The 25,186-nt window shown below is 48.1% G+C and overlaps 1 protein-coding gene across 4 annotated transcripts in view; it reads left to right on the top strand.

Annotated features, from left to right (window-relative positions):
* The window catches only part of LOC129831770 (rho guanine nucleotide exchange factor TIAM1-like), an 86,822-nt gene that overhangs the window by 25,525 nt on the left and 36,111 nt on the right, over window positions 1-25,186 (top strand). For 3 of the 4 annotated variants that reach the window (XM_055895203.1, XM_055895204.1, XM_055895201.1), the window contains 5 exons: window positions 15,039-15,239; window positions 17,890-17,958; window positions 19,065-19,190; window positions 21,271-21,379; window positions 24,922-25,101. In XM_055895203.1, coding sequence (XP_055751178.1) covers window positions 15,039-15,239; window positions 17,890-17,958; window positions 19,065-19,190; window positions 21,271-21,379; window positions 24,922-25,101 — 685 coding nt within the window. The remainder of the gene's footprint in view (window positions 1-15,038; window positions 15,240-17,889; window positions 17,959-19,064; window positions 19,191-21,270; window positions 21,380-24,921; window positions 25,102-25,186) is intronic. The other variant, XM_055895205.1, reaches the window with a different exon arrangement.

Genomic DNA, 25,186 nt, shown 5'->3' with positions numbered 1-25,186 from the left:
AGACATATCAGTGTGGATGACGGATCACCACCTCAAGCTGAACCTCGGCAAGACGGAGCTGCTCTTCCTCCCGGGGAAGGACTGCCCGTTCCATGATCTCGCCATCACGGTTGACAACTCCATTGTGTCCTCCTCCCAGAGCGCTAAGAACCTTGGCGTGATCCTGGACAACACCCTGTCGTTCTCAACTAACATCAAGGCGGTGGCCCGTTCCTGTAGGTTCATGCTCTACAACATCCGCAGAGTACGACCCTGCCTCACACAGGAAGCGGCGCAGGTCCTAATCCAGGCACTTGTCATCTCCCGTCTGGATTACTGCAACTCGCTGTTGGCTGGGCTCCCTGCCTGTGCCATCAAACCCCTACAACTCATCCAGAACGCCGCAGCCCGTCTGGTGTTCAACCTTCCCAAGTTCTCTCACGTCACCCCGCTCCTCCGCTCTCTCCACTGGCTTCCAGTTGAAGCTCGCATCCGCTACAAGACCATGGTGCTTGCCTACGGAGCTGTGAGGGGAACGGCACCTCAGTACCTTCAGGCTCTGATCAGGCCCTACACCCAAACAAGGGCACTGCGTTCATCCACCTCTGGCCTGCTCGCCTCCCTACCACTGAGGAAGTACAGTTCCCGCTCAGCCCAATCAAAACTGTTCGCTGCTCTGGCACCCCAATGGTGGAACAAACTCCCTCACGACGCCAGGACAGCGGAGTCAATCACCACCTTCCGGAGACACCTGAAACCCCACCTCTTCAAGGAATACCTAGGATAGGATAAAGCAATCCTTCTGCCCCCCCCCCCCCCCCTTAAAAGATGTAGATGCACTATTGTAAAGTGGCTGTTCCACTGGATGTCATTAGGTGAATGCACCAATTTGTAAGTCGCTCTGGATAAGAGCGTCTGCTAAATGACTTAAATGTAAATGTAATGTAAATGCAATGTTCTCAGAACACGGTTGCAATGTTCTCAGAACACGGTTGCAATGTTCTCAGAACACGGTTGCAATGTTCTCAGAACACGGTTGCAATGTTCTCAGAACCTGGTTGCAATGTTCTCAGAACACGGTTGCAATGTTCTCAGAACACGGTTGCAATGTTCTCAGAACACGGTTGCAATGTTCTCAGAACACGGTTGCAATGTTCTCAGAACACGGATGCAATGTTCTCAGAACACGGTTGCAATGTTCTCAGAACACGGTTGCAATGTTCTCAGAACACGGTTGCAATGTTCTCAGAACACGGTTGCAATGTTCTCAGAACACGGTTGCAATGTTCTCAGAACACGCTTCATGGGAACGTTGCAAAAATGATACTCCTGAATCACTATGCTAAATTGCATTGACTTATTTCAAGCACTTTAAGGTCTTTCTGTATATGTGTCTAATGTTGTTGAGGCATATTAACTTGTTTTTAATGATACTCCTGAAATGACTAATCTCCACGAAGTTGTTTCAGAGAGGGAGGAGTGTTACGGTTTCCACTGGACAGGACAGGGCCCTAATTATACTGCCCCAATTAGCACCCTAGAGTTATCCGTTATTGAGACAGTGGTTGGGCCTTCGTCATTGGTGCTGGTGGCCTAGGTAGGGGAGGCACCCAGCTGTCACATTCTTAGCAGTATATGTTAATGTCATTATTTGGCAACAGTTACAACACACTTATCTGATAAATTAAAATTTGTTTCTCAATGAAAGATGGTAATCTGTAGGATTACCCCCTCGAGTACAAATTATGATCACATCTCGTAAATGATTTGTTATTTATTAATTCTATATAGCTGAACATTTCTCCGTGGTCTTCTTGAAATCCAAATCACATACTATGTATATCATTCCTTTAAAAGTTCCAGCTGCAGATTGCCCCTTTTTAACATATTGAGATTTCTGTGATTTGTCCCAAGTAATTCTGTTGCAATTTGTCGGTTTTTCCACATTTAAAACTTGCAGATGGAACTCTGTGTTGTATATTGTTTTGGTATAACTGGCATCATCATTGCGTAGATGGCAAATGCGAGAAAGTACAGACATGCTACTGTAAAAATACAAATTTCTGATATTCTGAGAATATGGTAACCATGTTCTGGCCATGTTTCTACCAGAAGCAACACTACTACCTGGGCCATGTTTCTATCAGCAGCAACACTACTACCTGGGCCATGTTTCTATCAGAAACAACACTACTACCTGGACCATGTTTCTTCCAGAAGGAACACTACTACCTTGGCCATGTTTCTACCAGAAGCAACACTACTACCTGGGCCATGTTTCTACCAGAAGCAACACTACTACCTGGGCCATGTTTCTACCAGAAGGAACACTACTACCTGGGCCATGTTTCTACCAGAAGCAACACTACTACCTGGGCCATGTTTCTACCTGAAGCAACACTACCACCTGGACCATGTTTCTATCAGAAGCAACACTACTACCAGGGCCATGTTTCTATCAGAAGCAACACTACTACCTGGGCCATGTTTCTATCAGAAGCAACACTACTACCTGGGCCATGTTTCTATCAGAAGCAACACTACTACCCGGGCCATGTTTCTACCAGAAGCAACACTACTACCTGGGCTGTGTTTCTACCAGAAGCAACACTACCACCTGGGCCATGTTTCTACCAGAAGCAACACTACTACCTGGGCCATGTTTCTATCAGAAGCAACACTACTACCTGGGCCATATTTCTACCAGAAGCAACACTACTACCTGGGCCATGTTTCTACCAGAAGCAACACTACTACCTGGGCCATGTTTCTACCAGAAGCAACACTACTACCTGGGCCATGTTTCTACCAGAAGCAACACTACTACCTGGGCCATGTTTCTATCAGAAGCAACACTACTACCCGGGCCATGTTTCTACCAGAAGCAACACTACTGCCTGGGCTGTGTTTCTACCAGAAGCAACACTACCACCTGGGGCATGTTTCTACCAGAAGCAACACTACTACCTGGGCCATGTTTCTATCAGAAGCAACACTACTACCTGGGCCATGTATCTACCAGAAGCAACACTACTACCTGGGCCATGTTTATACCAGAAGCAACACTACTACATGGGCCATGTTTCTACCAGAAGCAACACTACCACCTGGGCCATGTTTCTATCAGAAGCAACACTACTACCTGGGCCATGTTTCTCCCAGAAGCAACACTACTACCTGGGCCATGTTTCTATCAGAAGCAACACTACTACCTGGGCCATGTTTCTATCAGAAGCAACACTACTACCTGGGCAATGTTTCTATCAGAAGCAACACGACTACCTGGGCCATGTTTCTATCAGAAGCAACATTACTACCTGGGACATGTTTCTATCAGAAGCAACACTACCACCTGGGCCATGTTTCTATCAGAAGCAACACTACCTACTGGGCCTTGTTTCTACCAGAAGCAACACTACTGCCTGGGCCATGTTTATACCAGAAGCAACACTACTACCTGGGCCATGTTTATACCAGAAGCAACACTACTACATGGGCCATGTTTCTACCAGAAGCAACACTACCACCTGGGCCATGTTTCTATCAGAAGCAACACTACTACCTGGGCCATGTTTCTCCCAGAAGCAACACTACTACCCGGGCCATGTTTCTATCAGAAGCAACACTACTACCTGGGCAATGTTTCTATCAGAAGCAACACGACTACCCGGGCCATGTTTCTATCAGAAGCAACACTACTACCTGGGCAATGTTTCTATCAGAAGCAACACGACTACCTGGGCCATGTTTCTATCAGAAGCAACATTACTACCTGGGACATGTTTCTATCAGAAGCAACACTACCACCTGGGCCATGTTTCTATCAGAAGCAACACTACCTACTGGGCCTTGTTTCTACCAGAAGCAACACTACTGCCTGGGCCATGTTTATACCAGAAGCAACACTACTACCTGGGCCATGTTTATACCAGAAGCAACACTACTACATGGGCCATGTTTCTACCAGAAGCAACACTACCACCTGGGCCATGTTTCTACCAGAAGCAACAAACCTGGGCCATGTTTCTATCAGACGCAACACTACTACCTGGGCCTTGTTTCTATCAGAAGCAACACTACTACCTGGGCCATGTTTCTACCAGAAGCAACACTACTACCTGGGCCATATTTCTATCAGAAGCAACACTACTACCTGGACCATGTTTCTACCAGAAGCAACACTACCACCTGGGCCATGTTTCTATCAGAAGCAACACTACTACCTGGGCCATGTTTCTCCCAGAAGCAACACTACTACCTGGGCCATGTTTCTATCAGAAGCAACACTACTACCTGGGCCATGTTTCTCCCAGAAGCAACACTACCACCTGGGCCATGTTTCTCCCAGAAGCAACACTACCACCTGGGCCATGTTTCTATCAGAAGCAACACTACTACCTGGGCCATTTTTCTATCAGAAGCAACACTACTACCTGGGCCATGTTTCTCCCAGAAGCAACACTACCACCTGGGCCATGTTTCTCCCAGAAGCAACACTACCACCTGGGCCATGTTTCTATCAGAAGCAAGACTACTACCTGGACCATGTTTCTATCAGAAGCAACACTACTACCTGGGCCATGTTTCTATCAGAAGCAACACTACTACCTGGACCATGTTTCTATCAGAAGCAACACTACCACCTGGGCCATGTTTCTACCAGAAGCAACACTACTACCTGGGCCATGTTTCTATCAGAAGCAACACTACTACCTGGGCCATGTTTCTACCAGAAGCAACACTACTACGTGGGCCATGTTTCTACCAGAAGCAACACTACTACCTGGGCCATGTTTCTACCAGAATCAACACTACCACCTGGGCCATGTTTCTACCAGAAGCAACACTACTACCTGGGCCATGTTTCTATCAGAAGCAACACTACTACCTGGGCCATATTTCTACCAGAAGCAACACTACTACCTGGGCCATGTTTCTACCAGAAGCAACACTACTACCTGGGCCATGTTTCTACCAGAAGCAACACTACTACCTGGGCCATGTTTCTACCAGAAGCAACACTACTACCTGGGCCATGTTTCTATCAGAAGCAACACTACTACCCAGGCCATGTTTCTACCAGAAGCAACACTACTGCCTGGGCTGTGTTTCTACCAGAAGCAACACTACCACCTGGGGCATGTTTCTACCAGAAGCAACACTACTACCTGGGCCATGTTTCTATCAGAAGCAACACTACTACCTGGGCCATGTATCTACCAGAAGCAACACTACCACCTGGGCCATGTTTCTATCAGAAGCAACACTACTACCTGGGCCATGTTTCTCCCAGAAGCAACACTACTACCTGGGCCATGTTTCTATCAGAAGCAACACTACTACCTGGGCAATGTTTCTATCAGAAGCAACACGACTACCTGGGCCATGTTTCTATCAGAAGCAACATTACTACCTGGGACATGTTTCTATCAGAAGCAACACTACCACCTGGGCCATGTTTCTATCAGAAGCAACACTACCTACTGGGCCTTGTTTCTACCAGAAGCAACACTACTGCCTGGGCCATGTTTATACCAGAAGCAACACTACTACCTGGGCCATGTTTATACCAGAAGCAACACTACTACATGGGCCATGTTTCTACCAGAAGCAACACTACCACCTGGGCCATGTTTCTATCAGAAGCAACACTACTACCTGGGCCATGTTTCTCCCAGAAGCAACACTACTACCCGGGCCATGTTTCTATCAGAAGCAACACTACTACCTGGGCAATGTTTCTATCAGAAGCAACACGACTACCTGGGCCATGTTTCTATCAGAAGCAACATTACTACCTGGGACATGTTTCTATCAGAAGCAACACTACCACCTGGGCCATGTTTCTATCAGAAGCAACACTACCTACTGGGCCTTGTTTCTACCAGAAGCAACACTACTGCCTGGGCCATGTTTATACCAGAAGCAACACTACTACCTGGGCCATGTTTATACCAGAAGCAACACTACTACATGGGCCATGTTTCTACCAGAAGCAACACTACCACCTGGGCCATGTTTCTACCAGAAGCAACAAACCTGGGCCATGTTTCTATCAGACGCAACACTACTACCTGGGCCTTGTTTCTATCAGAAGCAACACTACTACCTGGGCCATGTTTCTACCAGAAGCAACACTACTACCTGGGCCATATTTCTATCAGAAGCAACACTACTACCTGGACCATGTTTCTACCAGAAGCAACACTACCACCTGGGCCATGTTTCTATCAGAAGCAACACTACTACCTGGGCCATGTTTCTCCCAGAAGCAACACTACTACCTGGGCCATGTTTCTATCAGAAGCAACACTACTACCTGGGCCATGTTTCTCCCAGAAGCAACACTACCACCTGGGCCATGTTTCTCCCAGAAGCAACACTACCACCTGGGCCATGTTTCTATCAGAAGCAACACTACTACCTGGGCCATTTTTCTATCAGAAGCAACACTACTACCTGGGCCATGTTTCTCCCAGAAGCAACACTACCACCTGGGCCATGTTTCTCCCAGAAGCAACACTACCACCTGGGCCATGTTTCTATCAGAAGCAAGACTACTACCTGGACCATGTTTCTATCAGAAGCAACACTACTACCTGGGCCATGTTTCTATCAGAAGCAACACTACTACCTGGACCATGTTTCTATCAGAAGCAACACTACCACCTGGGCCATGTTTCTACCAGAAGAAACACTACTACCTGGGCCATGTTTCTATCAGAAGCAACACTACTACCTGGGCCATGTTTCTACCAGAAGCAACACTACTACGTGGGCCATGTTTCTACCAGAAGCAACACTACTACCTGGGCCATGTTTCTACCAGAATCAACACTACCACCTGGGCCATGTTTCTACCAGAAGCAACACTACTACCTGGGCCATGTTTCTATCAGAAGCAACACTACTACCTGGGCCATGTTTCTATCAGAAGCAACACTACCACCTGGGCCATGTTTCTATCAGAAGCAACACTACTACCTGGGCCATGTTTCTACCAGAAGCAACACTACTACCTGGGCCATGTTTCTACCAGAATCAACACTACCACCTGGGCCATGTTTCTACCAGAAGCAACACTACTATCTGGGCCATGTTTCTACCAGAAGCAACACTACCACCTGGGCCATGTTTCTATCAGAAGCAACACTACTACCTGGGCCATGTTTCTATCAGAAGCAACACTACCACCTGGGCCATGTTTCTACCAGAAGCAACACTACTACCTGGGCCATGTTTCTACCAGAAGCAACACTACCACCTGGGCCATGTTTCTACCAGAAGCAACACTACTACCTGGGCCATGTTTCTATCAGAAGCAACACTACTACCTGGGCCATGTTTCTACCAGAAGCAACACTACTACCCGGGCCATGTTTCTACCAGAAGCAACACTACTACCCGGGCCATGTTCCAGCAACAAAGTAGGACTGTTTCAGATAGAAATGTAATGGCGAGTGCTGATGTGACGTCACTCCTAATCATAGACACGTGTTGCTTCTACATGGTATACGCGGTATGGATTTCAGGAAGACGAGCGCTGAACATCTCAAAGAGAACTCGCTCTACAATTCTACCGATTTTGCCATCTTTCAATGAGAAACTAATTTTAATTAATCAGATAGGTGTGTTGTAACTGTTGCCAAGTAATGACATTAACATACATTAACATACAGGACATTGATAAGAACGTGAGAGTAGGGGAGATTTCCCTAGCCGGGTCTCAAACCCAGGACACCAGCATCATTCACCATCACCCGAACCACTGTTACAATAGGGGATATCTCTAGGACATGTGCGTATTGGGCCAGTATAGTTAGGCCCTGTCCTGAATAACCCCTAACCCCTCCTCCCCAGTATAGTTAGGCCCTGTCCTGAATAACCCCTAACCCCTCCTCCCCAGTATAGTTAGGCCCTGTCCTGAATAACCCCTAACCCCTCCTCCCCAGTATAGTTAGGTCCTGTCCTGAATATCCCCTAACCCCTCCTCCCCAGTATAGTTAGGTCCTGTCCTGAATATAACCCCTAACCCCTCCTCCCCAGTATAGTTAGGTCCTGTCCTGAATAACCCCTAACCCCTCCTCCCCAGTATAGTTAGGCCCTGTCCTGAATAACCCCTAACCCCTCCTCCCCAGTATAGTTAGGCCCTGTCCTGAATAACCCCTAACCCCTCCTCCCCAGTATAGTTAGGCCCTGTCCTGAATAACCCCTAACCCCTCCTCCCCAGTATAGTTAGGCCCTGTCATGAATAACCCCTAACCCCTCCTCCCCAGTATAGTTAGGTCCTGTCCTGAATAACCCCTCCTCCCCAGTATAGTTAGGTCCTGTCCTGAATAACCCCTAACCCCTCCTCCCCAGTATAGTTAGGCCCTGTCCTGAATAACCCCTAACCCCTCCTCCCCAGTATAGTTAGGCCCTGTCCTGAATAACCCCTAACCCCCCCTCCCCAGTATAGTTAGGCCCTGTCCTGAATAACCCCTAACCCCTCCTCCCCAGTATAGTTAGGCCCTGTCCTGAATAACCCCTAACCCCTCCTCCCCAGTATAGTTAGGCCCTGTCCTGAATAACCCCTAACCCCTCCTCCCCAGTATAGTTAGGCCCTGTCCTGAATAACCCCTAACCCCTTCTCCCCAGTATAGTTAGGTCCTGTCCTGAATAACCCCTAACCCCACCTCCCCAGTATAGTTAGGCCCTGTCCTGAATAACCCCCAACCCCTCCTCCCCAGTATAGTTAGGTCCTGTCCTGAATAACCCCTCCTCCCCAGTATAGTTAGGTCCTGTCCTGAATAACCCCTAACCCCTCCTCTCCAGTATAGTTAGGTCCTGTCCTGAATAACCCCTCCTCCCCAGTATAGTTAGGCCCTGTCCTGAATAACCCCTAACCCCTCCTCTCCAGTATAGTTAGGCCCTGTCCTGAATAACCCCTAACCCCTCCTCCCCAGTATAGTTAGGCCCTGTCCTGAATAACCCCTCCTCCCCAGTATAGTTAGGCCCTGTCCTGAATAACCCCTAACCCCTCCTCCCCAGTATAGTTAGGACCTGTCCTGAATAACCCCTAACCCCTCCTCCCCAGTATAGTTAGGCCCTGTCCTGAATAACCCCTAACCCCTCCTCGCCAGTATAGTTAGGCCCTGTCCTGAATAACCCCTAACCCCTCCTCCCCAGTATAGTTAGGCCCTGTCCTGAATAACCCCTAACCCCTCCTCCCCAGTATAGTTAGGTCCTGTCCTGAATAACCCCTAACCCCTCCTCCCCAGTATAGTTAGGCCCTGTCCTGAATAACCCCTAACCCCTCCTCCCCAGTATAGTTAGGTCCTGTCCTGAATAACCCCTAACCCCTCCTCCCCAGTATAGTTAGGTCCTGTCCTGAATAACCCCTAACCCCTCCTCCCCAGTATAGTTAGGCCCTGTCCTGAATAACCCCTTACCCCTCCTCCCCAGTATAGCTAGGCCCTGTCCTGAATAACCCCTAACCCCTCCTCCCCAGTATAGTTAGGCCCTGTCCTGAATAACCCCTAACCCCTCCTCCCCAGTATAGTTAGGCCCTGTCCTGAATAACCCCTAACCCCTCCTCCCCAGTATAGTTAGGACCTGTCCTGAATAACCCCTAACCCCTCCTCCCCAGTATAGTTAGGCCCTTTCCTGAATAACCCCTCTTCCCCAGTATAGTTAGGTCCTGTCCTGAATAACCCCTAACCCCTCCTCCCCAGTATAGTTAGGTCCTGTCCTGAATAACCCCTCCTCCCCAGTATAGTTAGGTCCTGTCCTGAATAACTCCTAACCCCTCCTCCCCAGTATAGTTAGGTCCTGTCCTGAATAACCCCTCCTCCCCAGTATAGTTAGGCCCTGTCCTGAATAACCCCTAACCCCTCCTCCCCAGTATAGTTAGGCCCTGTCCTGAATAACCCCTCCTCCCCAGTATAGTTAGGTCCTGTCCTGAATAACTCCTAACCCCTCCTCCCCAGTATAGTTAGGCCCTGTCCTGAATAACCCCTAACCCCTCCTCCCCAGTATAGTTAGGCCCTGTCCTGAATAACTCCTAACCCCTCCTCCCCAGTATAGTTAGGCCCTGTCCTGAATAACCCCTCCTCCCCAGTATAGTTAGGTCCTGTCCTGAATAACCCCTAACCCCTCCTCCCCAGTATAGTTAGGCCCTGTCCTGAATAACCCCTCCTCCCCAGTATAGTTAGGCCCTGTCCTGAATAACCCCTAACCCCTCCTCCCCAGTATAGTTAGGTCCTGTCCTGAATAACCCCTCCTCCCCAGTATAGTTAGGTCCTGTCCTGAATAACCCCTAACCCCTCCTCCCCAGTATAGTTAGGTCCTGTCCTGAATAACCCCTCCTCCCCAGTATAGTTAGGCCCTGTCCTGAATAACCCCTAACCCGTCCTCCCCAGTATAGTTAGGCCCTGTCCTGAATAACCCCTAACCCCTCCTCCCCAGTATAGTTAGGCCCTGTCCTGAATAACCCCTAACCCCTCCTCCCCAGTATAGTTAGGTCCTGTCCTGAATAACCCCTCCTCCCCAGTATAGTTAGGCCCTGTCCGGAATAACCCCTAACCCCTCCTCCCCAGTATAGTTAGGCCCTGTCCTGAATAACCCCTAACCCCTCCTCCCCAGTATAGTTAGGACCTGTCCTGAATAACCCCTAACCCCTCCTCCCCAGTATAGTTAGGTCCTGTCCTGAATAACCCCTAACCCCTCCTCCCCAGTATAGTTAGGTCCTGTCCTGAATAACCCCTAACCCCTCCTCCCCAGTATAGTTAGGCCCTGTCCTGAATAACCCCTCCTCCCCAGTATAGTTAGGCCCTGTCCTGAATAACCCCTAACCCCCCCTCCCCAGTATAGTTAGGCCCTGTTCTGAATAACCCCTAACCCCTCCTCCCCAGTATAGTTAGGCCCTGTCCTGAATAACCCCTAACCCCTCCTCCCCAGTATAGTTAGGCCCTGTCCTGAATAACCCCTAACCCCTCCTCCCCAGTATAGTTAGGTCCTGTCCTGAATAACCCCTAACCCCTCCTCCCCAGTATAGTTAGGCCCTGTCCTGAATAACCCCTAACCCCTCTTCCCCAGTATAGCTAGGCCCTGTCCTGAATAACCCCTCCTCCCCAGTATAGTTAGGCCCTGTCCTGAATAACCCCTAACCCCTCCTCCCCAGTATAGTTAGGCCCTGAATAACCCCTAACCCCTCCTCCCCAGTATAGTTAGGCCCTGTCCTGAATAACCCCTAACCCCTCCTCCCCAGTATAGTTAGGCCCTGTCCTGAATAACCCCTAACCCCTCCTCCCCAGTATAGTTAGGTCCTGTCCTGAATAACCCCTAACCCCTCCTCCCCAGTATAGTTAGGCCCTGTCCTGAATAACTCCTAACCCTTCCTCCCCAGTATAGTTAGGTCCTGTCCTGAATAACCCCTAACCCCTCCTCCCCAGTATAGTTAGGCCCTGAATAACCCCTAACCCCTCCTCCCCAGTATAGTTAGGCCCTGTCCTGAATAACCCCTAACCCCTCCTCCCCAGTATAGTTAGGCCCTGTCCTGAATAACCCCTAACCCCTCCTCCCCAGTATAGTTAGGTCCTGTCCTGAATAACCCCTAACCCCTCCTCCCCAGTATAGTTAGGACCTGTCCTGAATAACCCCTAACCCCTCCTCCCCAGTATAGTTAGGCCCTGTCCTGAATAACCCCTAACCCCTCCTCCCCAGTATAGTTAGGTCCTGTCCTGAATAACCCCTAACCCCTCCTCCCCAGTATAGTTAGGTCATGTCCTGAATAACCCCTAACCTCTCCTCCCCAGTATAGTTAGGCCCTGTCCTGAATAACCCCTAACCCCTCCTCCCCAGTATAGTTAGGCCCTGTCCTGAATAACCCCTAACCCCTCCTCCCCAGTATAGTTAGGCCCTGTCCTGAATAACTCCTAACCCCTCCTCCCCAGTATAGTTAGGCCCTGTCCTGAATAACCCCTCCTCCCCAGTATAGTTAGGTCCTGTCCTGAATAACCCCTAACCCCTCCTCCCCAGTATAGTTAGGCCCTGTCCTGAATAACCCCTCCTCCCCAGTATAGTTAGGCCCTGTCCTGAATAACCCCTAACCCCTCCTCCCCAGTATAGTTAGGTCCTGTCCTGAATAACCCCTAACCCCTCCTCCCCAGTATAGTTAGGACCTGTCCTGAATAACCCCTAACCCCTCCTCCCCAGTATAGTTAGGCCCTGTCCTGAATAACCCCTAACCCCTCCTCCCCAGTATAGTTAGGTCCTGTCCTGAATAACCCCTAACCCCTCCTCCCCAGTATAGTTAGGTCATGTCCTGAATAACCCCTAACCTCTCCTCCCCAGTATAGTTAGGCCCTGTCCTGAATAACCCCTAACCCCTCCTCCCCAGTATAGTTAGGCCCTGTCCTGAATAACCCCTAACCCCTCCTCCCCAGTATAGTTAGGCCCTGTCCTGAATAACTCCTAACCCCTCCTCCCCAGTATAGTTAGGCCCTGTCCTGAATAACCCCTCCTCCCCAGTATAGTTAGGTCCTGTCCTGAATAACCCCTAACCCCTCCTCCCCAGTATAGTTAGGCCCTGTCCTGAATAACCCCTCCTCCCCAGTATAGTTAGGCCCTGTCCTGAATAACCCCTAACCCCTCCTCCCCAGTATAGTTAGGTCCTGTCCTGAATAACCCCTCCTCCCCAGTATAGTTAGGTCCTGTCCTGAATAACCCCTAACCCCTCCTCCCCAGTATAGTTAGGTCCTGTCCTGAATAACCCCTCCTCCCCAGTATAGTTAGGCCCTGTCCTGAATAACCCCTAACCCGTCCTCCCCAGTATAGTTAGGCCCTGTCCTGAATAACCCCTAACCCCTCCTCCCCAGTATAGTTAGGCCCTGTCCTGAATAACCCCTAACCCCTCCTCCCCAGTATAGTTAGGTCCTGTCCTGAATAACCCCTCCTCCCCAGTATAGTTAGGCCCTGTCCGGAATAACCCCTAACCCCTCCTCCCCAGTATAGTTAGGCCCTGTCCTGAATAACCCCTAACCCCTCCTCCCCAGTATAGTTAGGACCTGTCCTGAATAACCCCTAACCCCTCCTCCCCAGTATAGTTAGGTCCTGTCCTGAATAACCCCTAACCCCTCCTCCCCAGTATAGTTAGGTCCTGTCCTGAATAACCCCTAACCCCTCCTCCCCAGTATAGTTAGGCCCTGTCCTGAATAACCCCTCCTCCCAGTATAGTTAGGCCCTGTCCTGAATAACCCCTAACCCCCCCTCCCCAGTATAGTTAGGCCCTGTTCTGAATAACCCCTAACCCCTCCTCCCCAGTATAGTTAGGCCCTGTCCTGAATAACCCCTAACCCCTCCTCCCCAGTATAGTTAGGCCCTGTCCTGAATAACCCCTAACCCCTCCTCCCCAGTATAGTTAGGTCCTGTCCTGAATAACCCCTAACCCCTCCTCCCCAGTATAGTTAGGCCCTGTCCTGAATAACCCCTAACCCCTCTTCCCCAGTATAGCTAGGCCCTGTCCTGAATAACCCCTCCTCCCCAGTATAGTTAGGCCCTGTCCTGAATAACCCCTAACCCCTCCTCCCCAGTATAGTTAGGCCCTGAATAACCCCTAACCCCTCCTCCCCAGTATAGTTAGGCCCTGTCCTGAATAACCCCTAACCCCTCCTCCCCAGTATAGTTAGGCCCTGTCCTGAATAACCCCTAACCCCTCCTCCCCAGTATAGTTAGGTCCTGTCCTGAATAACCCCTAACCCCTCCTCCCCAGTATAGTTAGGCCCTGTCCTGAATAACTCCTAACCCTTCCTCCCCAGTATAGTTAGGTCCTGTCCTGAATAACCCCTAACCCCTCCTCCCCAGTATAGTTAGGCCCTGAATAACCCCTAACCCCTCCTCCCCAGTATAGTTAGGCCCTGTCCTGAATAACCCCTAACCCCTCCTCCCCAGTATAGTTAGGACCTGTCCTGAATAACCCCTAACCCCTCCTCCCCAGTATAGTTAGGCCCTGTCCTGAATAACCCCTAACCCCTCCTCCCCAGTATAGTTAGGTCCTGTCCTGAATAACCCCTAACCCCTCCTCCCCAGTATAGTTAGGTCATGTCCTGAATAACCCCTAACCTCTCCTCCCCAGTATAGTTAGGCCCTGTCCTGAATAACCCCTAACCCCTCCTCCCCAGTATAGTTAGGCCCTGTCGGGGATGGTTGGTTGGTTGGGGACAGAAGCACCAGATCATCAGAAAAACGTTTCCTAGTCCAGTAGGGTGAGGCCGGGTGCTGCAGACCGTTTTAGTGCCGTAGCCAATTCATTGACGTAAATGCTGAAGAGGGTTGGTGTTATGCTGCATCCCTGCCTAACCCCATGGCCCTGAGGAAAGAAATCTGGGTTTATTGCCAATTAAAAATTCTCTCTCCTCTCACTTCCCCCTCTCTTCTCCATCCCTCTCTCTCTACTTCTTTCTGTCTCTCTCCACATACCTCTCCCCTTTCTCTTCATCTTCCTCCCTCTCTCTCTACCTCTTTCCAATTCTCCTCTCCACCCCCCCCCCCCGCCTCTCTCTCTCACATACCTTTCTCTCTCTACCCCTCTCTCCTTTCGATTCCTCTCTCTCTCTACCTCCTCTCCATCCATCCCTCCTCTTTCGCTCTCTCTCTACATCTCTCCTCTCATCCCACCCTCTCTCTCTCCATCTCTCGTTTTCCCTCTTATCACCCTCTGTCCCTCCCTCTATCTCTCTTATCACCCTCTGTCCCTCCCTCTATCTCTCTCATCACCCTCTGTCCCTCCCTCTATCTCTCTCCATCTCTCTCCTCTCATTTGTCTCTCACTCCGTCTGTCTCTCTCCCTCTCGTTCTCGCTCCTCTCCATCCATCCACCATCCATCTCTCTCTCTACCTCTCTCTCTCTACCTCTCCCTATTTCTTTCTCTCCCTGCCTCTCTCTTGCCCTCTCTCTTGCCCTCTCTCTCTACCTCTCTCTCTCTACCTCTCTCTCTCTACCTCTCTCTCTACCTCTCTCTCTACCTCTCTCTCTACCTCTCTCTCTCTCTCTCTACCTCTCTCTCTACCTTTCTCTGTAGAGTACAGAGCAGGTCGCAGCATTCTGCCGCAGTCTCCATGATATGAATCCGTCTGAGTGTGCCACGACCTCCTCGTCCCCCAGCCCGGACTCGCACTTCCGTCCCCCTGCCACCGGCACCGCCAGCCGCCAGCTCTCCGACGCCGACAAGCTACGCAAAGTAATCTGTGAGCTAGTTGAGACGGAACGCGCCTATGTCAAAGTCAGTACCAGTAGTACTACATCTCTGCTGTGTGGGGGGTGTTTCTGGGGGGGGGGGGGGGGGTCATAACTGGGTTATAGAATATAGAAAAGCAATACGTTTTATTGTATTTTAACTGGGTTACAAAGAAACTCTGAGAAATCAAATACATAATAGAACCTCAATACGTATGTAATATGATCTAACTAGAAACGGATCACAATATACAGTGGGGAGAACAAGTATTTGATACACTGCCGATTTTGCAGGTTTTCCTAATTACAAAGCATGTAGAGGTCTGTAATTTTTATCATAGGTACACTTCAACTGTGAGAGACGGAGTCTAAAACAAAAATCCAGAAAATCACATTGTATGATTTTTAAGTAGTTCATTAGCATTTTATTGCATGACATAAGTATTTGATCACCTACCAACCAGTAAGAATTCCGGCTCTCACAGACCTGTTAGGACTCTGGAGCAGTTGGAACGCGTTCTCTGGAGTGACGGATGACAGGAGAAATGCTACCTGCCCCAATGCATTGTGCTAACTGTAAAGTTTGGTGGAGGAGGAATAATGGTCTGGGGCTGTTTTTCATGGTTCTTAGTTCCAGTGAAGGGAAATCTCAATACTACAGCATACAATGACATTCTAGATGATTCTGTGCTTCTAACTTTGTGTAAACAGTTTGGGGAAGGCCCTATCCTGTTTCAGCATGACAATGACCCCGTGCACAAAGCGAGGTCCATACAGATATGGTTTGTCAAGATCGGTGTGGAAGAACTTGGCTGGCCTGCACAGAGCTCTGACCTGAACCCCATCGGACACCTTTGGGCTGAATTGGTACGTCGACTGCGAGCCAGGCCTAATCACCCAACATCAGTGCCTGACCTCACTAATGCTCTTGTGGCTGAATGGAAGCAAGTCCCCGCAGCAATGTTCCAACATCTAGTGGAAAGCCTTCCCAGATGAGTGGAGGCTGTTACAGCAGCAATGTTCCAACATCTAGTGGAAAGCCTTCCCAGAAGAGAGGAGGCTGTTATAGCAGCAATGTTCCAACATCTAGTGGAAAGCCTTCCCAGAAGAGTGGAGGCTGTTATAGCAGCAATGTTCCAACATCTAGTGGAAAGCCTTCCCAGAAGAGTGGAGACTGTTATAGCAGCAATGTTCCAACATCTAGTGGAAAGCCTTCCCAGAAGAGTGGAGGCTGTTATAGCAGCAATGTTCCAACATCTAGTGGAAAGCCTTCCCAGAAGAGTGGAGGCTGTTATAGCAGCAATGTTCCAACATCTAGTGGAAAGCCTTCCCAGAAGAGTGGAGGCTGTTATAGCAGCAATGTTCCAACATCTAGTGGAAAGCCTTCCTAGAAGAGTGGAGACTGTTATAGCAGCAATGTTCCAACATCTAGTGGAAAGCCTTCCCAGAAGACTGGAGGCTGTTATACCAGCAATGTTCCAACATCTAGTGGAAAGCCTTCCCAGAAGAGTGGAGCCTATTATAGCAGCAAAGGGGGTACCAACAACACATTAATGCCCGTGATTTTGGAATGAGATGTTCATAACAGAGATATCTTAACAGAGATATCCTAACAGAGATATCCTAACAGAGATATCCTAACAGAGATATCCTACCAGAGATATCCTACCAGAGATATCCTACCAGAGATATCCTACCAGAGATATCCTACCAGAGATATCCTACCAGAGATATCCTACCAGAGATATCCTACCAGAGATATCCTACCAGAGATATCATAATACTTCAAACAAACTCAGTCAGTGTGAGACCCTAGAGAATAAAGGATGTATATATTTCCATATGATCAGGAACAGTGTTATTTTAATTCAACACTGTGCGTGCCAGTTGGTTTATAGTACAGCTTGATGACTTAATGACTATGTTGTGATAAGAGATGTAACATCAGGTGTTTTAAGCCAGAGTGTTTTCTATTCTCCCTCTCCGTGTGTGTACATATCCATGAGATGACATCTGTAACAGTATAACTTTAAACCATCCCCTCGCCCCGACCCGGGCGCGAACCAGGGACCCTCTGCACACATCGACAACAGTCACCCACGAAGCAGCGTTACCCATCGCTCCACAAAAGCCATGGCTCTTGCAAAGCAAGGGGCAACACTACTTAAGTCTCAGAGCAAGTGACGTAACTGATTGAAATGCTACTAGCGCGCACCCGCTAACTAGCTAGCCATTTCACATCCGTTACACTCACCCCCCTTTCAACCTCCTCCTTTTTCCGCAGCAACCAGTGATCCGGGTCAACAGCATCAATGTAACAGTATAACTTTAAACCGTCCCCTCGCCCCGACACGGGCGCGAACCAGGGACCCTCTGCACACATCAACAACGGTCACCCACGAAGCACGGTCGTTACCCATCGCTCCACAAAGGCCGAGGCTCTTGCAAAGCAAGGGGCAACACTACTTAAGTCTCAGAGCAAGTGACGTAACTGATTGAAATGCTACTAGCGCGCACCCGCTAACTAGCTAGCCATTTCACATCCGTTACACATCCACCACCCCAATCAACGGCTTGTGTGTGTGTGTGTGTGTGTGTGTGTGTGCGTGTGTGTCTCCACTATCCCATTCAATGGGTGTTTGAGAGTGTGTGAGTCCAGCACCTTAATCAAATCTGAATCACTCTTTTTCTTGCAGGATCTCAATTGTCTCATCGGGAGGTACTTAACCCCGCTGCAGAAGGAGACGTGCCTCACTCAGGATGAGGTATGATACACTGTGGGAGAGGGAGAGATACTGACGCGCCTCACTCAGGATGAGGTATGATACACGGTAGGAGAGGGAGAGATACTGACGTGCCTCACTCAGGATGAGGTATGATACACTGTGGGAGAGGGAGAGATACTGACGTGCCTCACTCAGGATGAGGTATGATACACGGTAGGAGAGGGAGAGATACTGACGTGCCTCACTCAGGAGGAGGTATGATATACTGTGGGAGAGGGAGAGATACTGACGTGCCTCACTCAGGATGAGGTATGATACACTGTGGGAGAGGAAGAGATACTGACGTGCCTCACTCAGGATGAGGTAGGATACACGGTAGGAGAGGGAGAGATACTGACGTGCCTCACTCAGGATGAGGTATGATACACGGTAGGAGAGGGAGAGATACTGACGTGCCTCACTCAGGATGAGGTATGATACACGGTAGGAGAGGGAGAGATACTGACGTGCCTCATTCAGGATGAGGTATGATACACGGTAGGAGAGGGAGAGATACTGACGTGCCTCACTCAGGATGAGGTATGATACACGGTGGGAGAAGGAGAGATACTGACGTGCCTCACTCAGGATGAGGTATGATACACTGTGGGAGAGGGAGAGATACTGACGTGCCTCACTCAGGATGAGGTATGATACACGGTAGGAGAGGGAGAGATACTGATGCTGCCTCTTTACATTTCTTAGCAAAACATTTTTTGGGCTGTTGCGTAATCATGTACAGACTGTGCTGTGTGTGAGAGGAAGAGAGACTAGGAGGTTTAAAAGAGAGAACAGACAGGGATAACTATATGGCTGTGAGACTGTGATGTTGATGGAACACAGATGATTTTAGTGCTTTTAATAGGATCGCCTCACTTGAACACCCTCACTACTGCGGCACAAATGGCTCCCTATCTCCTATCAAGTGCACTACTTTTGACCAGGGCTCGTAAAGCTCTCATCAAAAGTAGTGCACTATATAGAGAGAATATGAGGCCATTTAGGATGCAGCCCCCCTCTCACTGTAATTGGGCACTTGAGTTGTAATTTGTTGATATATTGTGAAATCATATATTTCCCTCCCTTTCCTTTTGTGCTGCTTCCAGCTGGACATTCTGGTTGGGAACCTGCCTGAGATGGTGCAGTTCCAGGTGGAATTCCTGAAGACTCTAGAAGACGGCACCAGATTGGTTCCAGACCTGGAGACGCTGGAGAGTGTGGACCAGTTTAAGGTACAAAATAACAGCCTGCCTAGAATGACAAAATAACAGCCTGCCTAGAATGACAAAATAACAGCCTGCCTGGAACGGCAAAATATACAGCCTGCCTGGATCGGCAAAATAACAGCCTGCCTGGATCGGCAAAATAACAGCCTGCCTGGATCGGCAAAATATACAGCCTGCCTGGATCGGCAAAATATACAGCCTGCCTGGAACGACAAAATATACAGCCTGCCTGGAACGACAAAATATACAGCCTGCCTGGAACGGCAAAATATACAGCCTGCCCGGAACGACAAAATATACAGCCTGCCCGGAACGACAAAATATACAGCCTGCCTGGAACGGCAAAATATACAGCCTGCCCGGAACGACAAAATATACAGCCTGCCTGGAACGACAAAATATACAGCCTGCCTGGAACGACAAAATATACAGCCTGCCTGGAACGACAAAATATACAGCCTGAACGACAAAATATACAGCCTGCCTGGAACGACAAAATATACAGCCTGCCTGGAACGACAAAATATACAGCCTGCCTGGAACGACAAAATATACAGCCTGCCTGGAACGGCAAAATATACAGCCTGCCTGGAACGGCAAAATATACAGCCTGAACAACAAAATATACAGCCTGAACGACAAAATATACAGCCTGCCCGGAACGGCAAAATATACAGCCTGAACGACAAAATATACAGCCTGCCTGGAACGACAAAATATACAGCCTGCCTGGAATGACAAAATATACAGCCTGCCTGGAACGACAAAATATACAGCCTGAACGGCAAAATATACAGCCTGAACGACAAAATATACAGCCTGAACGGCAAAATATACAGCCTGAACGACAAAATATACAGCCTGAATGACAAAATATACAGCCTGCCCGGAACGGCAAAATATACAGCCTGAACGACAAAATATACAGCCTGCCTGGAACGACAAAATATACAGCCTGCCTGGAATGACAAAATATACAGCCTGCCTGGAACGGCAAAATATACAGCCTGCCTGGAACGACAAAATAACAGCCTGAACGACAAAATATACATTTACATTTTTACATTTAAGTCATTTAGCAGACGCTCTTATCCAGAGCGACTTACAAATTGGTGCATTCACCTTAAGACATCCAGTGGAACAGCCACTTTACAATAGTGCATCTAGATCTTTTAAGGGGGGGGGGGGGGGGGGGCAGAAGGATTGCTTTATCCTAGGTATTCCTTGAAGAGGTGGGGTTTCAGGTGTCTCCGGAAGGTGGTGATTGACTCCGCTGTCCTGGCGTCGTGAGGGAGTTTGTTCCACCATTGGGGTGCCAGGGCAGCGAACAGTTTTGACTGGGCTGAGCGGGAACTGTACTTCCTCAGTGGTAGGGAGGCGAGCAGGCCAGAGGTGGATGAACGCAGTGCCCTTGTTTGGGTGTAGGGCCTGATCAGAGCCTGAAGGAACCTGCCTGGAACGACAAAATATACAGCCTGCCTGGAAAGAGGACAGAAATCTATCAACAGACTGTCAAACCTTCATCTACCATTTTAACTGTCCGCCGCTACCAAAACACACTGTGTAACCGAAACACACTGTGTAACCGAAACACACTGTGTAACCGAAACACACTGTGTAACCGAAACACACTGTGTAACCGAAACACACTGTGTAACCGAAATACACTGTGTAACCGAAACACACTGTGTAACCGAAACACACTGTGTAACCGAAACACACTGTGTAACCGAAACACACTGTGTAACCGAAACACACTGTGTAACCGAAACACACTGTGCTACCAAAACAAAATATACAAAACACACTGTGTAACCGAAACACACTGTGTAACCGAAACACACTGTGTAACCGAAATACACTGTGTAACCGAAACACACTGTGTAACCGAAACACACTGTGCTACCAAAACAAAATATACAAAACACACTGTGTAACCGAAACACACTGTGTAACCGAAACACACTGTGTAACCGAAACACACTGTGCTACCAAAACAAAATATACAAAACACACTGTGTAACCGAAACACACTGTGTAACCAAAACACACTGTGTAACCGCGCCTCTCTCTCTCCTGTCCTCAGAAAATCCTCTTCTCTCTAGGAGGGTCCTTCCTGTACTACGCAGACCGGTTCAAGATCTACAGCGCGTTCTGCGCCAGCCACACCAAAGTCCCCAAGGTGCTCGTAAAGGGTGAGTTAAACACACTCCGGTGTGCGTATTCGTGTGTGTGTGTGTGTCCGTGTGTCCTAGCTGTTCATAAAGGGTGTGTTATATGACAGTTTGACTCTGAAGTAGAATAACAGCCTGGAATGTTATTGCACTCTAAATGTATGCACTCTACTGTAAGTCGCTCTGGATAAGAGCGTCTGCTAAATGACTAAAATGTAAATGTAAGTATTCCTTCCTGGCACCTCTGGTGTTTCCCTTGACCCGACCTTCTCCACCCTGCACTACAGAGAGATGGGCTTGTGTCCCACATGCCAGCCTATTCCCTACGTAGTGCCCTACTTTTGACCTGTCCCTATGGGCCCTGGTCATACAGTGTCTTTAGAAAGTATTCAGACCCCTTGACTTGTTCCACATTTTGTTGTGTTACAGCCTGAATTCAACATGGATTAAATAGATGTTTCTCTCTTTCACTCATCGACACACAATACTCCATTAATGACAGTGGAAACATGTCTTTTAGCAATGTGTGCAAAATGGAGTATAGAAATATCTCATTTACATACGGTATTCACGCCCTTGAGTCAATGCATGTTAGAAAACCTTTGACAGCGATTACAGCTGTGAGTCTTTCTGGTATCTAAGAGCTTTCAACACCTGGATTGTGTAACGTCTTCCCATTGTTATTGTTATTGCCAGACAACCATTTTCAGGTCTTGCCGTAGATTTTCATGCAGATTTATTTAAGTCCAAACTGTAACTCGTCCACTCAGGCAGGAACATTCACTGTTCTCTTGGTAAGCAACGCCAGTATAGATTTGGCCTTTTTTTTTTTTGGTTATTGTCCTGCTGAAAGGTGAATTAATCTCCCAGTGTCTGGTGGAAAGCAGACTGAACCAGGTTTTCCTCTAGGATTTAGCCTGTGCTTAGCTCCATTAAATGTATTTTTTTTTATCATGAAAAACTCCCCAGTCATTAACGATTACAAGCATACCCATAACATGATGCAGCCACCACTATGCTTGAAAATATGGAAAGTGGTACTCAGTAATGTATTGGATTTGCCTCAAACATAACACCTTATATTCAGGACAAAAATTGAATTGCTCTGCCACATTTTGTTCTGTATTACTTTAATTCCTTGTTGGAATATTTTTGTATTCTGTACAGGCTTCCTTCTTTTCACTCTGTCATTTAGGTTAGTATTGTGGAGTAACTACCATATTGTTGATCCATCCTCAGTTTTCTCCTTTCACAACCATTCAACTCCGTAACTGTTTTAAAGAGACACATACAACAGAAAGTGTTTCTTAGGACAGTGTTGCTCAACTCTGTTCCTTGACTACTCCCAAACTGTACCTCACACATTATTATTGGAGCCCCGGATATACACACGGTATTTAACTTTTCAAGGGCCTGATGATTTAAAGAGCACTTATTAGGAGCAAACAGGAGGAAGATGCTCCATTATAAAATATATAATTTATTGTAAATCCATTAAAAACAGAGTGATGTTTTCGGTCATATAGCTTTTTCAGACAGAGGTCCAGCTCCCGTGAAACATTTAGCAATATATTAAACTCCCCTTTCCTCTGCTTCCAGCTAAGACAGAAACATTCAGCTGTATATTAAACTCTCCTCTGCTTCCAGCTAAGACAGAAACGTTTGGCTGTATATTAAACTCTCCTCTGCTTCCAGCTAAGACAGAAACGTCTGGCTGTATATTAAACTCTCCTCTGCTTCCAGCTAAGACAGAAACGTGTGGCTGTATATTAAACTCTCCTCTGCTTCCAGCTAAGACAGAAACGTTTGGCTGTATATTAAACTCTCCTCTGCTTCCAGCTAAGACAGAAACGTCCGGCTGTATATTAAACTCTCCTCTGCTTCCAGCTAAGACAGAAACGTCTGGCTGTATATTAAACTCTCCTCTGCTTCCAGCTAAGACAGAAACGTTTGGCTGTATATTATACTCTCCTCTGCTTCCAGCTAAGACAGAAACGTTTGGCTGTATATTAAACTCTCCTCTGCTTCCAGCTAAGACAGAAACGTCCGGCTGTATATTAAACTCTCCTCTGCTTCCAGCTAAGACAGAAACGTGTGGCTGTATATTAAACTCTCCTCTGCTTCCAGCTAAGACAGAAACGTTTGGCTGTATATTAAACTCTCCTCTGCTTCCAGCTAAGACAGAAACGTCCGGCTGTATATTAAACTCTCCTCTGCTTCCAGCTAAGACAGAAATGTTTGGCTGTATATTAAACTCTCCTCTGCTTCCAGCTAAGACAGAAACGTTTGGCTGTATATTAAACTCTCCTCTGCTTCCAGCTAAGACAGAAACGTTTGGCTGTATATTAAACTCTCCTCTGCTTCCAGCTAAGACAGAAACGTTTGGCTGTATATTAAACTCTCCTCTGCTTCCAGCTAAGACAGAAACGTCTGGCTGTATATTAAACTCTCCTCTGCTTCCAGCTAAGACAGAAGAGAAAGTGTTGTTCTTGTATGTCCTTTATCAGGGGCCTCCTTTATGTTGGGTCATAACAGTATGGTACCAGCAGACAGGGGCCTCCTTTATGTTGGATCATAACAGTATGGTACCAGCAGACAGTCAGGGGTCTCCTTTATGTTGGATCATAACAGTATGGTACCAGCAGACAGGGGCCTCCTTTATGTTGGATCATAACAGTATGGTACCAGCAGACAGGGGCCTCCTTTATGTTGGATCATAACAGTATGGTACCAGCAGACAGGGGTCTCCTTTATGTTGGATCATAACAGTATGGTACCAGCAGACAGGGGCCTCCTTTATGTTGGATCATAACAGTATGGTACCAGCAGACAGGGGTCTCCTTTATGTTGGATCATAACAGTATGGTACCAGCAGACAGTCAGGGGTCTCCTTTATGTTGGATCATAACAGAATGGTACCAGCAGACAGTCAGGGGTCTCCTTTATGTTGGATCATAACAGTATGGTACCAGCAGACAGGGGCCTCCTTTATGTTGGATCATAACAGAATGGTACCAGCAGACAGGGGCCTCCTGTATGTTGGATCATAACAGAATGGTACCAGCAGACAGTCAGGGGTCTCCTTTATGTTGGATCATAACAGTATGGTACCAGCAGACAGGGGCCTCCTTTATGTTGGATCATAACAGTATGGTACCAGCAGACAGTCAGGGGTCTCCTTTATGTTGGATCATAACAGTATGGTACCAGCAGACAGTCAGGGGCCTTCTGTATGTTGGATCATAACAGAATGGTACCAGCAGACAGTCAGGGGTCTCCTTTATGTTGGATCATAACAGTATGGTACCAGCAGACAGTCAGGGGCCTTCTGTATGTTGGGTCATAACAGTATGGTACCAGCAGACAGTCAGGGGTCTCCTTTATGTTGGATCATAACAGAATGGTACCAGCAGACAGGGGCCTCCTTTATGTTGGATCATAACAGTATGGTACCAGCAGACAGTCAGGGGCCTTCTGTATGTTGGATCTTATATCATTGTCCAGCTCTTCTGAAACGTTTGGAGGTCACGCGTCTAACCCCCATCCCCTCTCATTGCATCCAGCTAAGACCGATGCAGACTTCAAGGCGTTTCTGGAAGAGAAAAACCCTAAACAGCAACACTCCTCAACCCTGGAGTCCTACCTGATCAAACCCATCCAGAGAGTCCTGAAGTACCCACTGCTACTGAGAGAGCTGTACTCACTGACTGACCCCGACAGTGAGGAACACTATCACTTGAATGGTAAGAGAGGCAGGGGGGAGTATATGTGACAATAAAATCTAATTGTTTTAAATCTTATTTTTTTTAATCAATGGGATGCAGAAGG

Source organism: Salvelinus fontinalis, chromosome 33, assembly GCF_029448725.1.
Source record: "Salvelinus fontinalis isolate EN_2023a chromosome 33, ASM2944872v1, whole genome shotgun sequence".
Lineage (NCBI taxonomy): Eukaryota > Metazoa > Chordata > Actinopteri > Salmoniformes > Salmonidae > Salvelinus > Salvelinus fontinalis.
The sequence above is the reverse complement of the archived record's forward strand: the minus strand, read 5'-3'. Positions and strand labels throughout refer to the sequence as shown.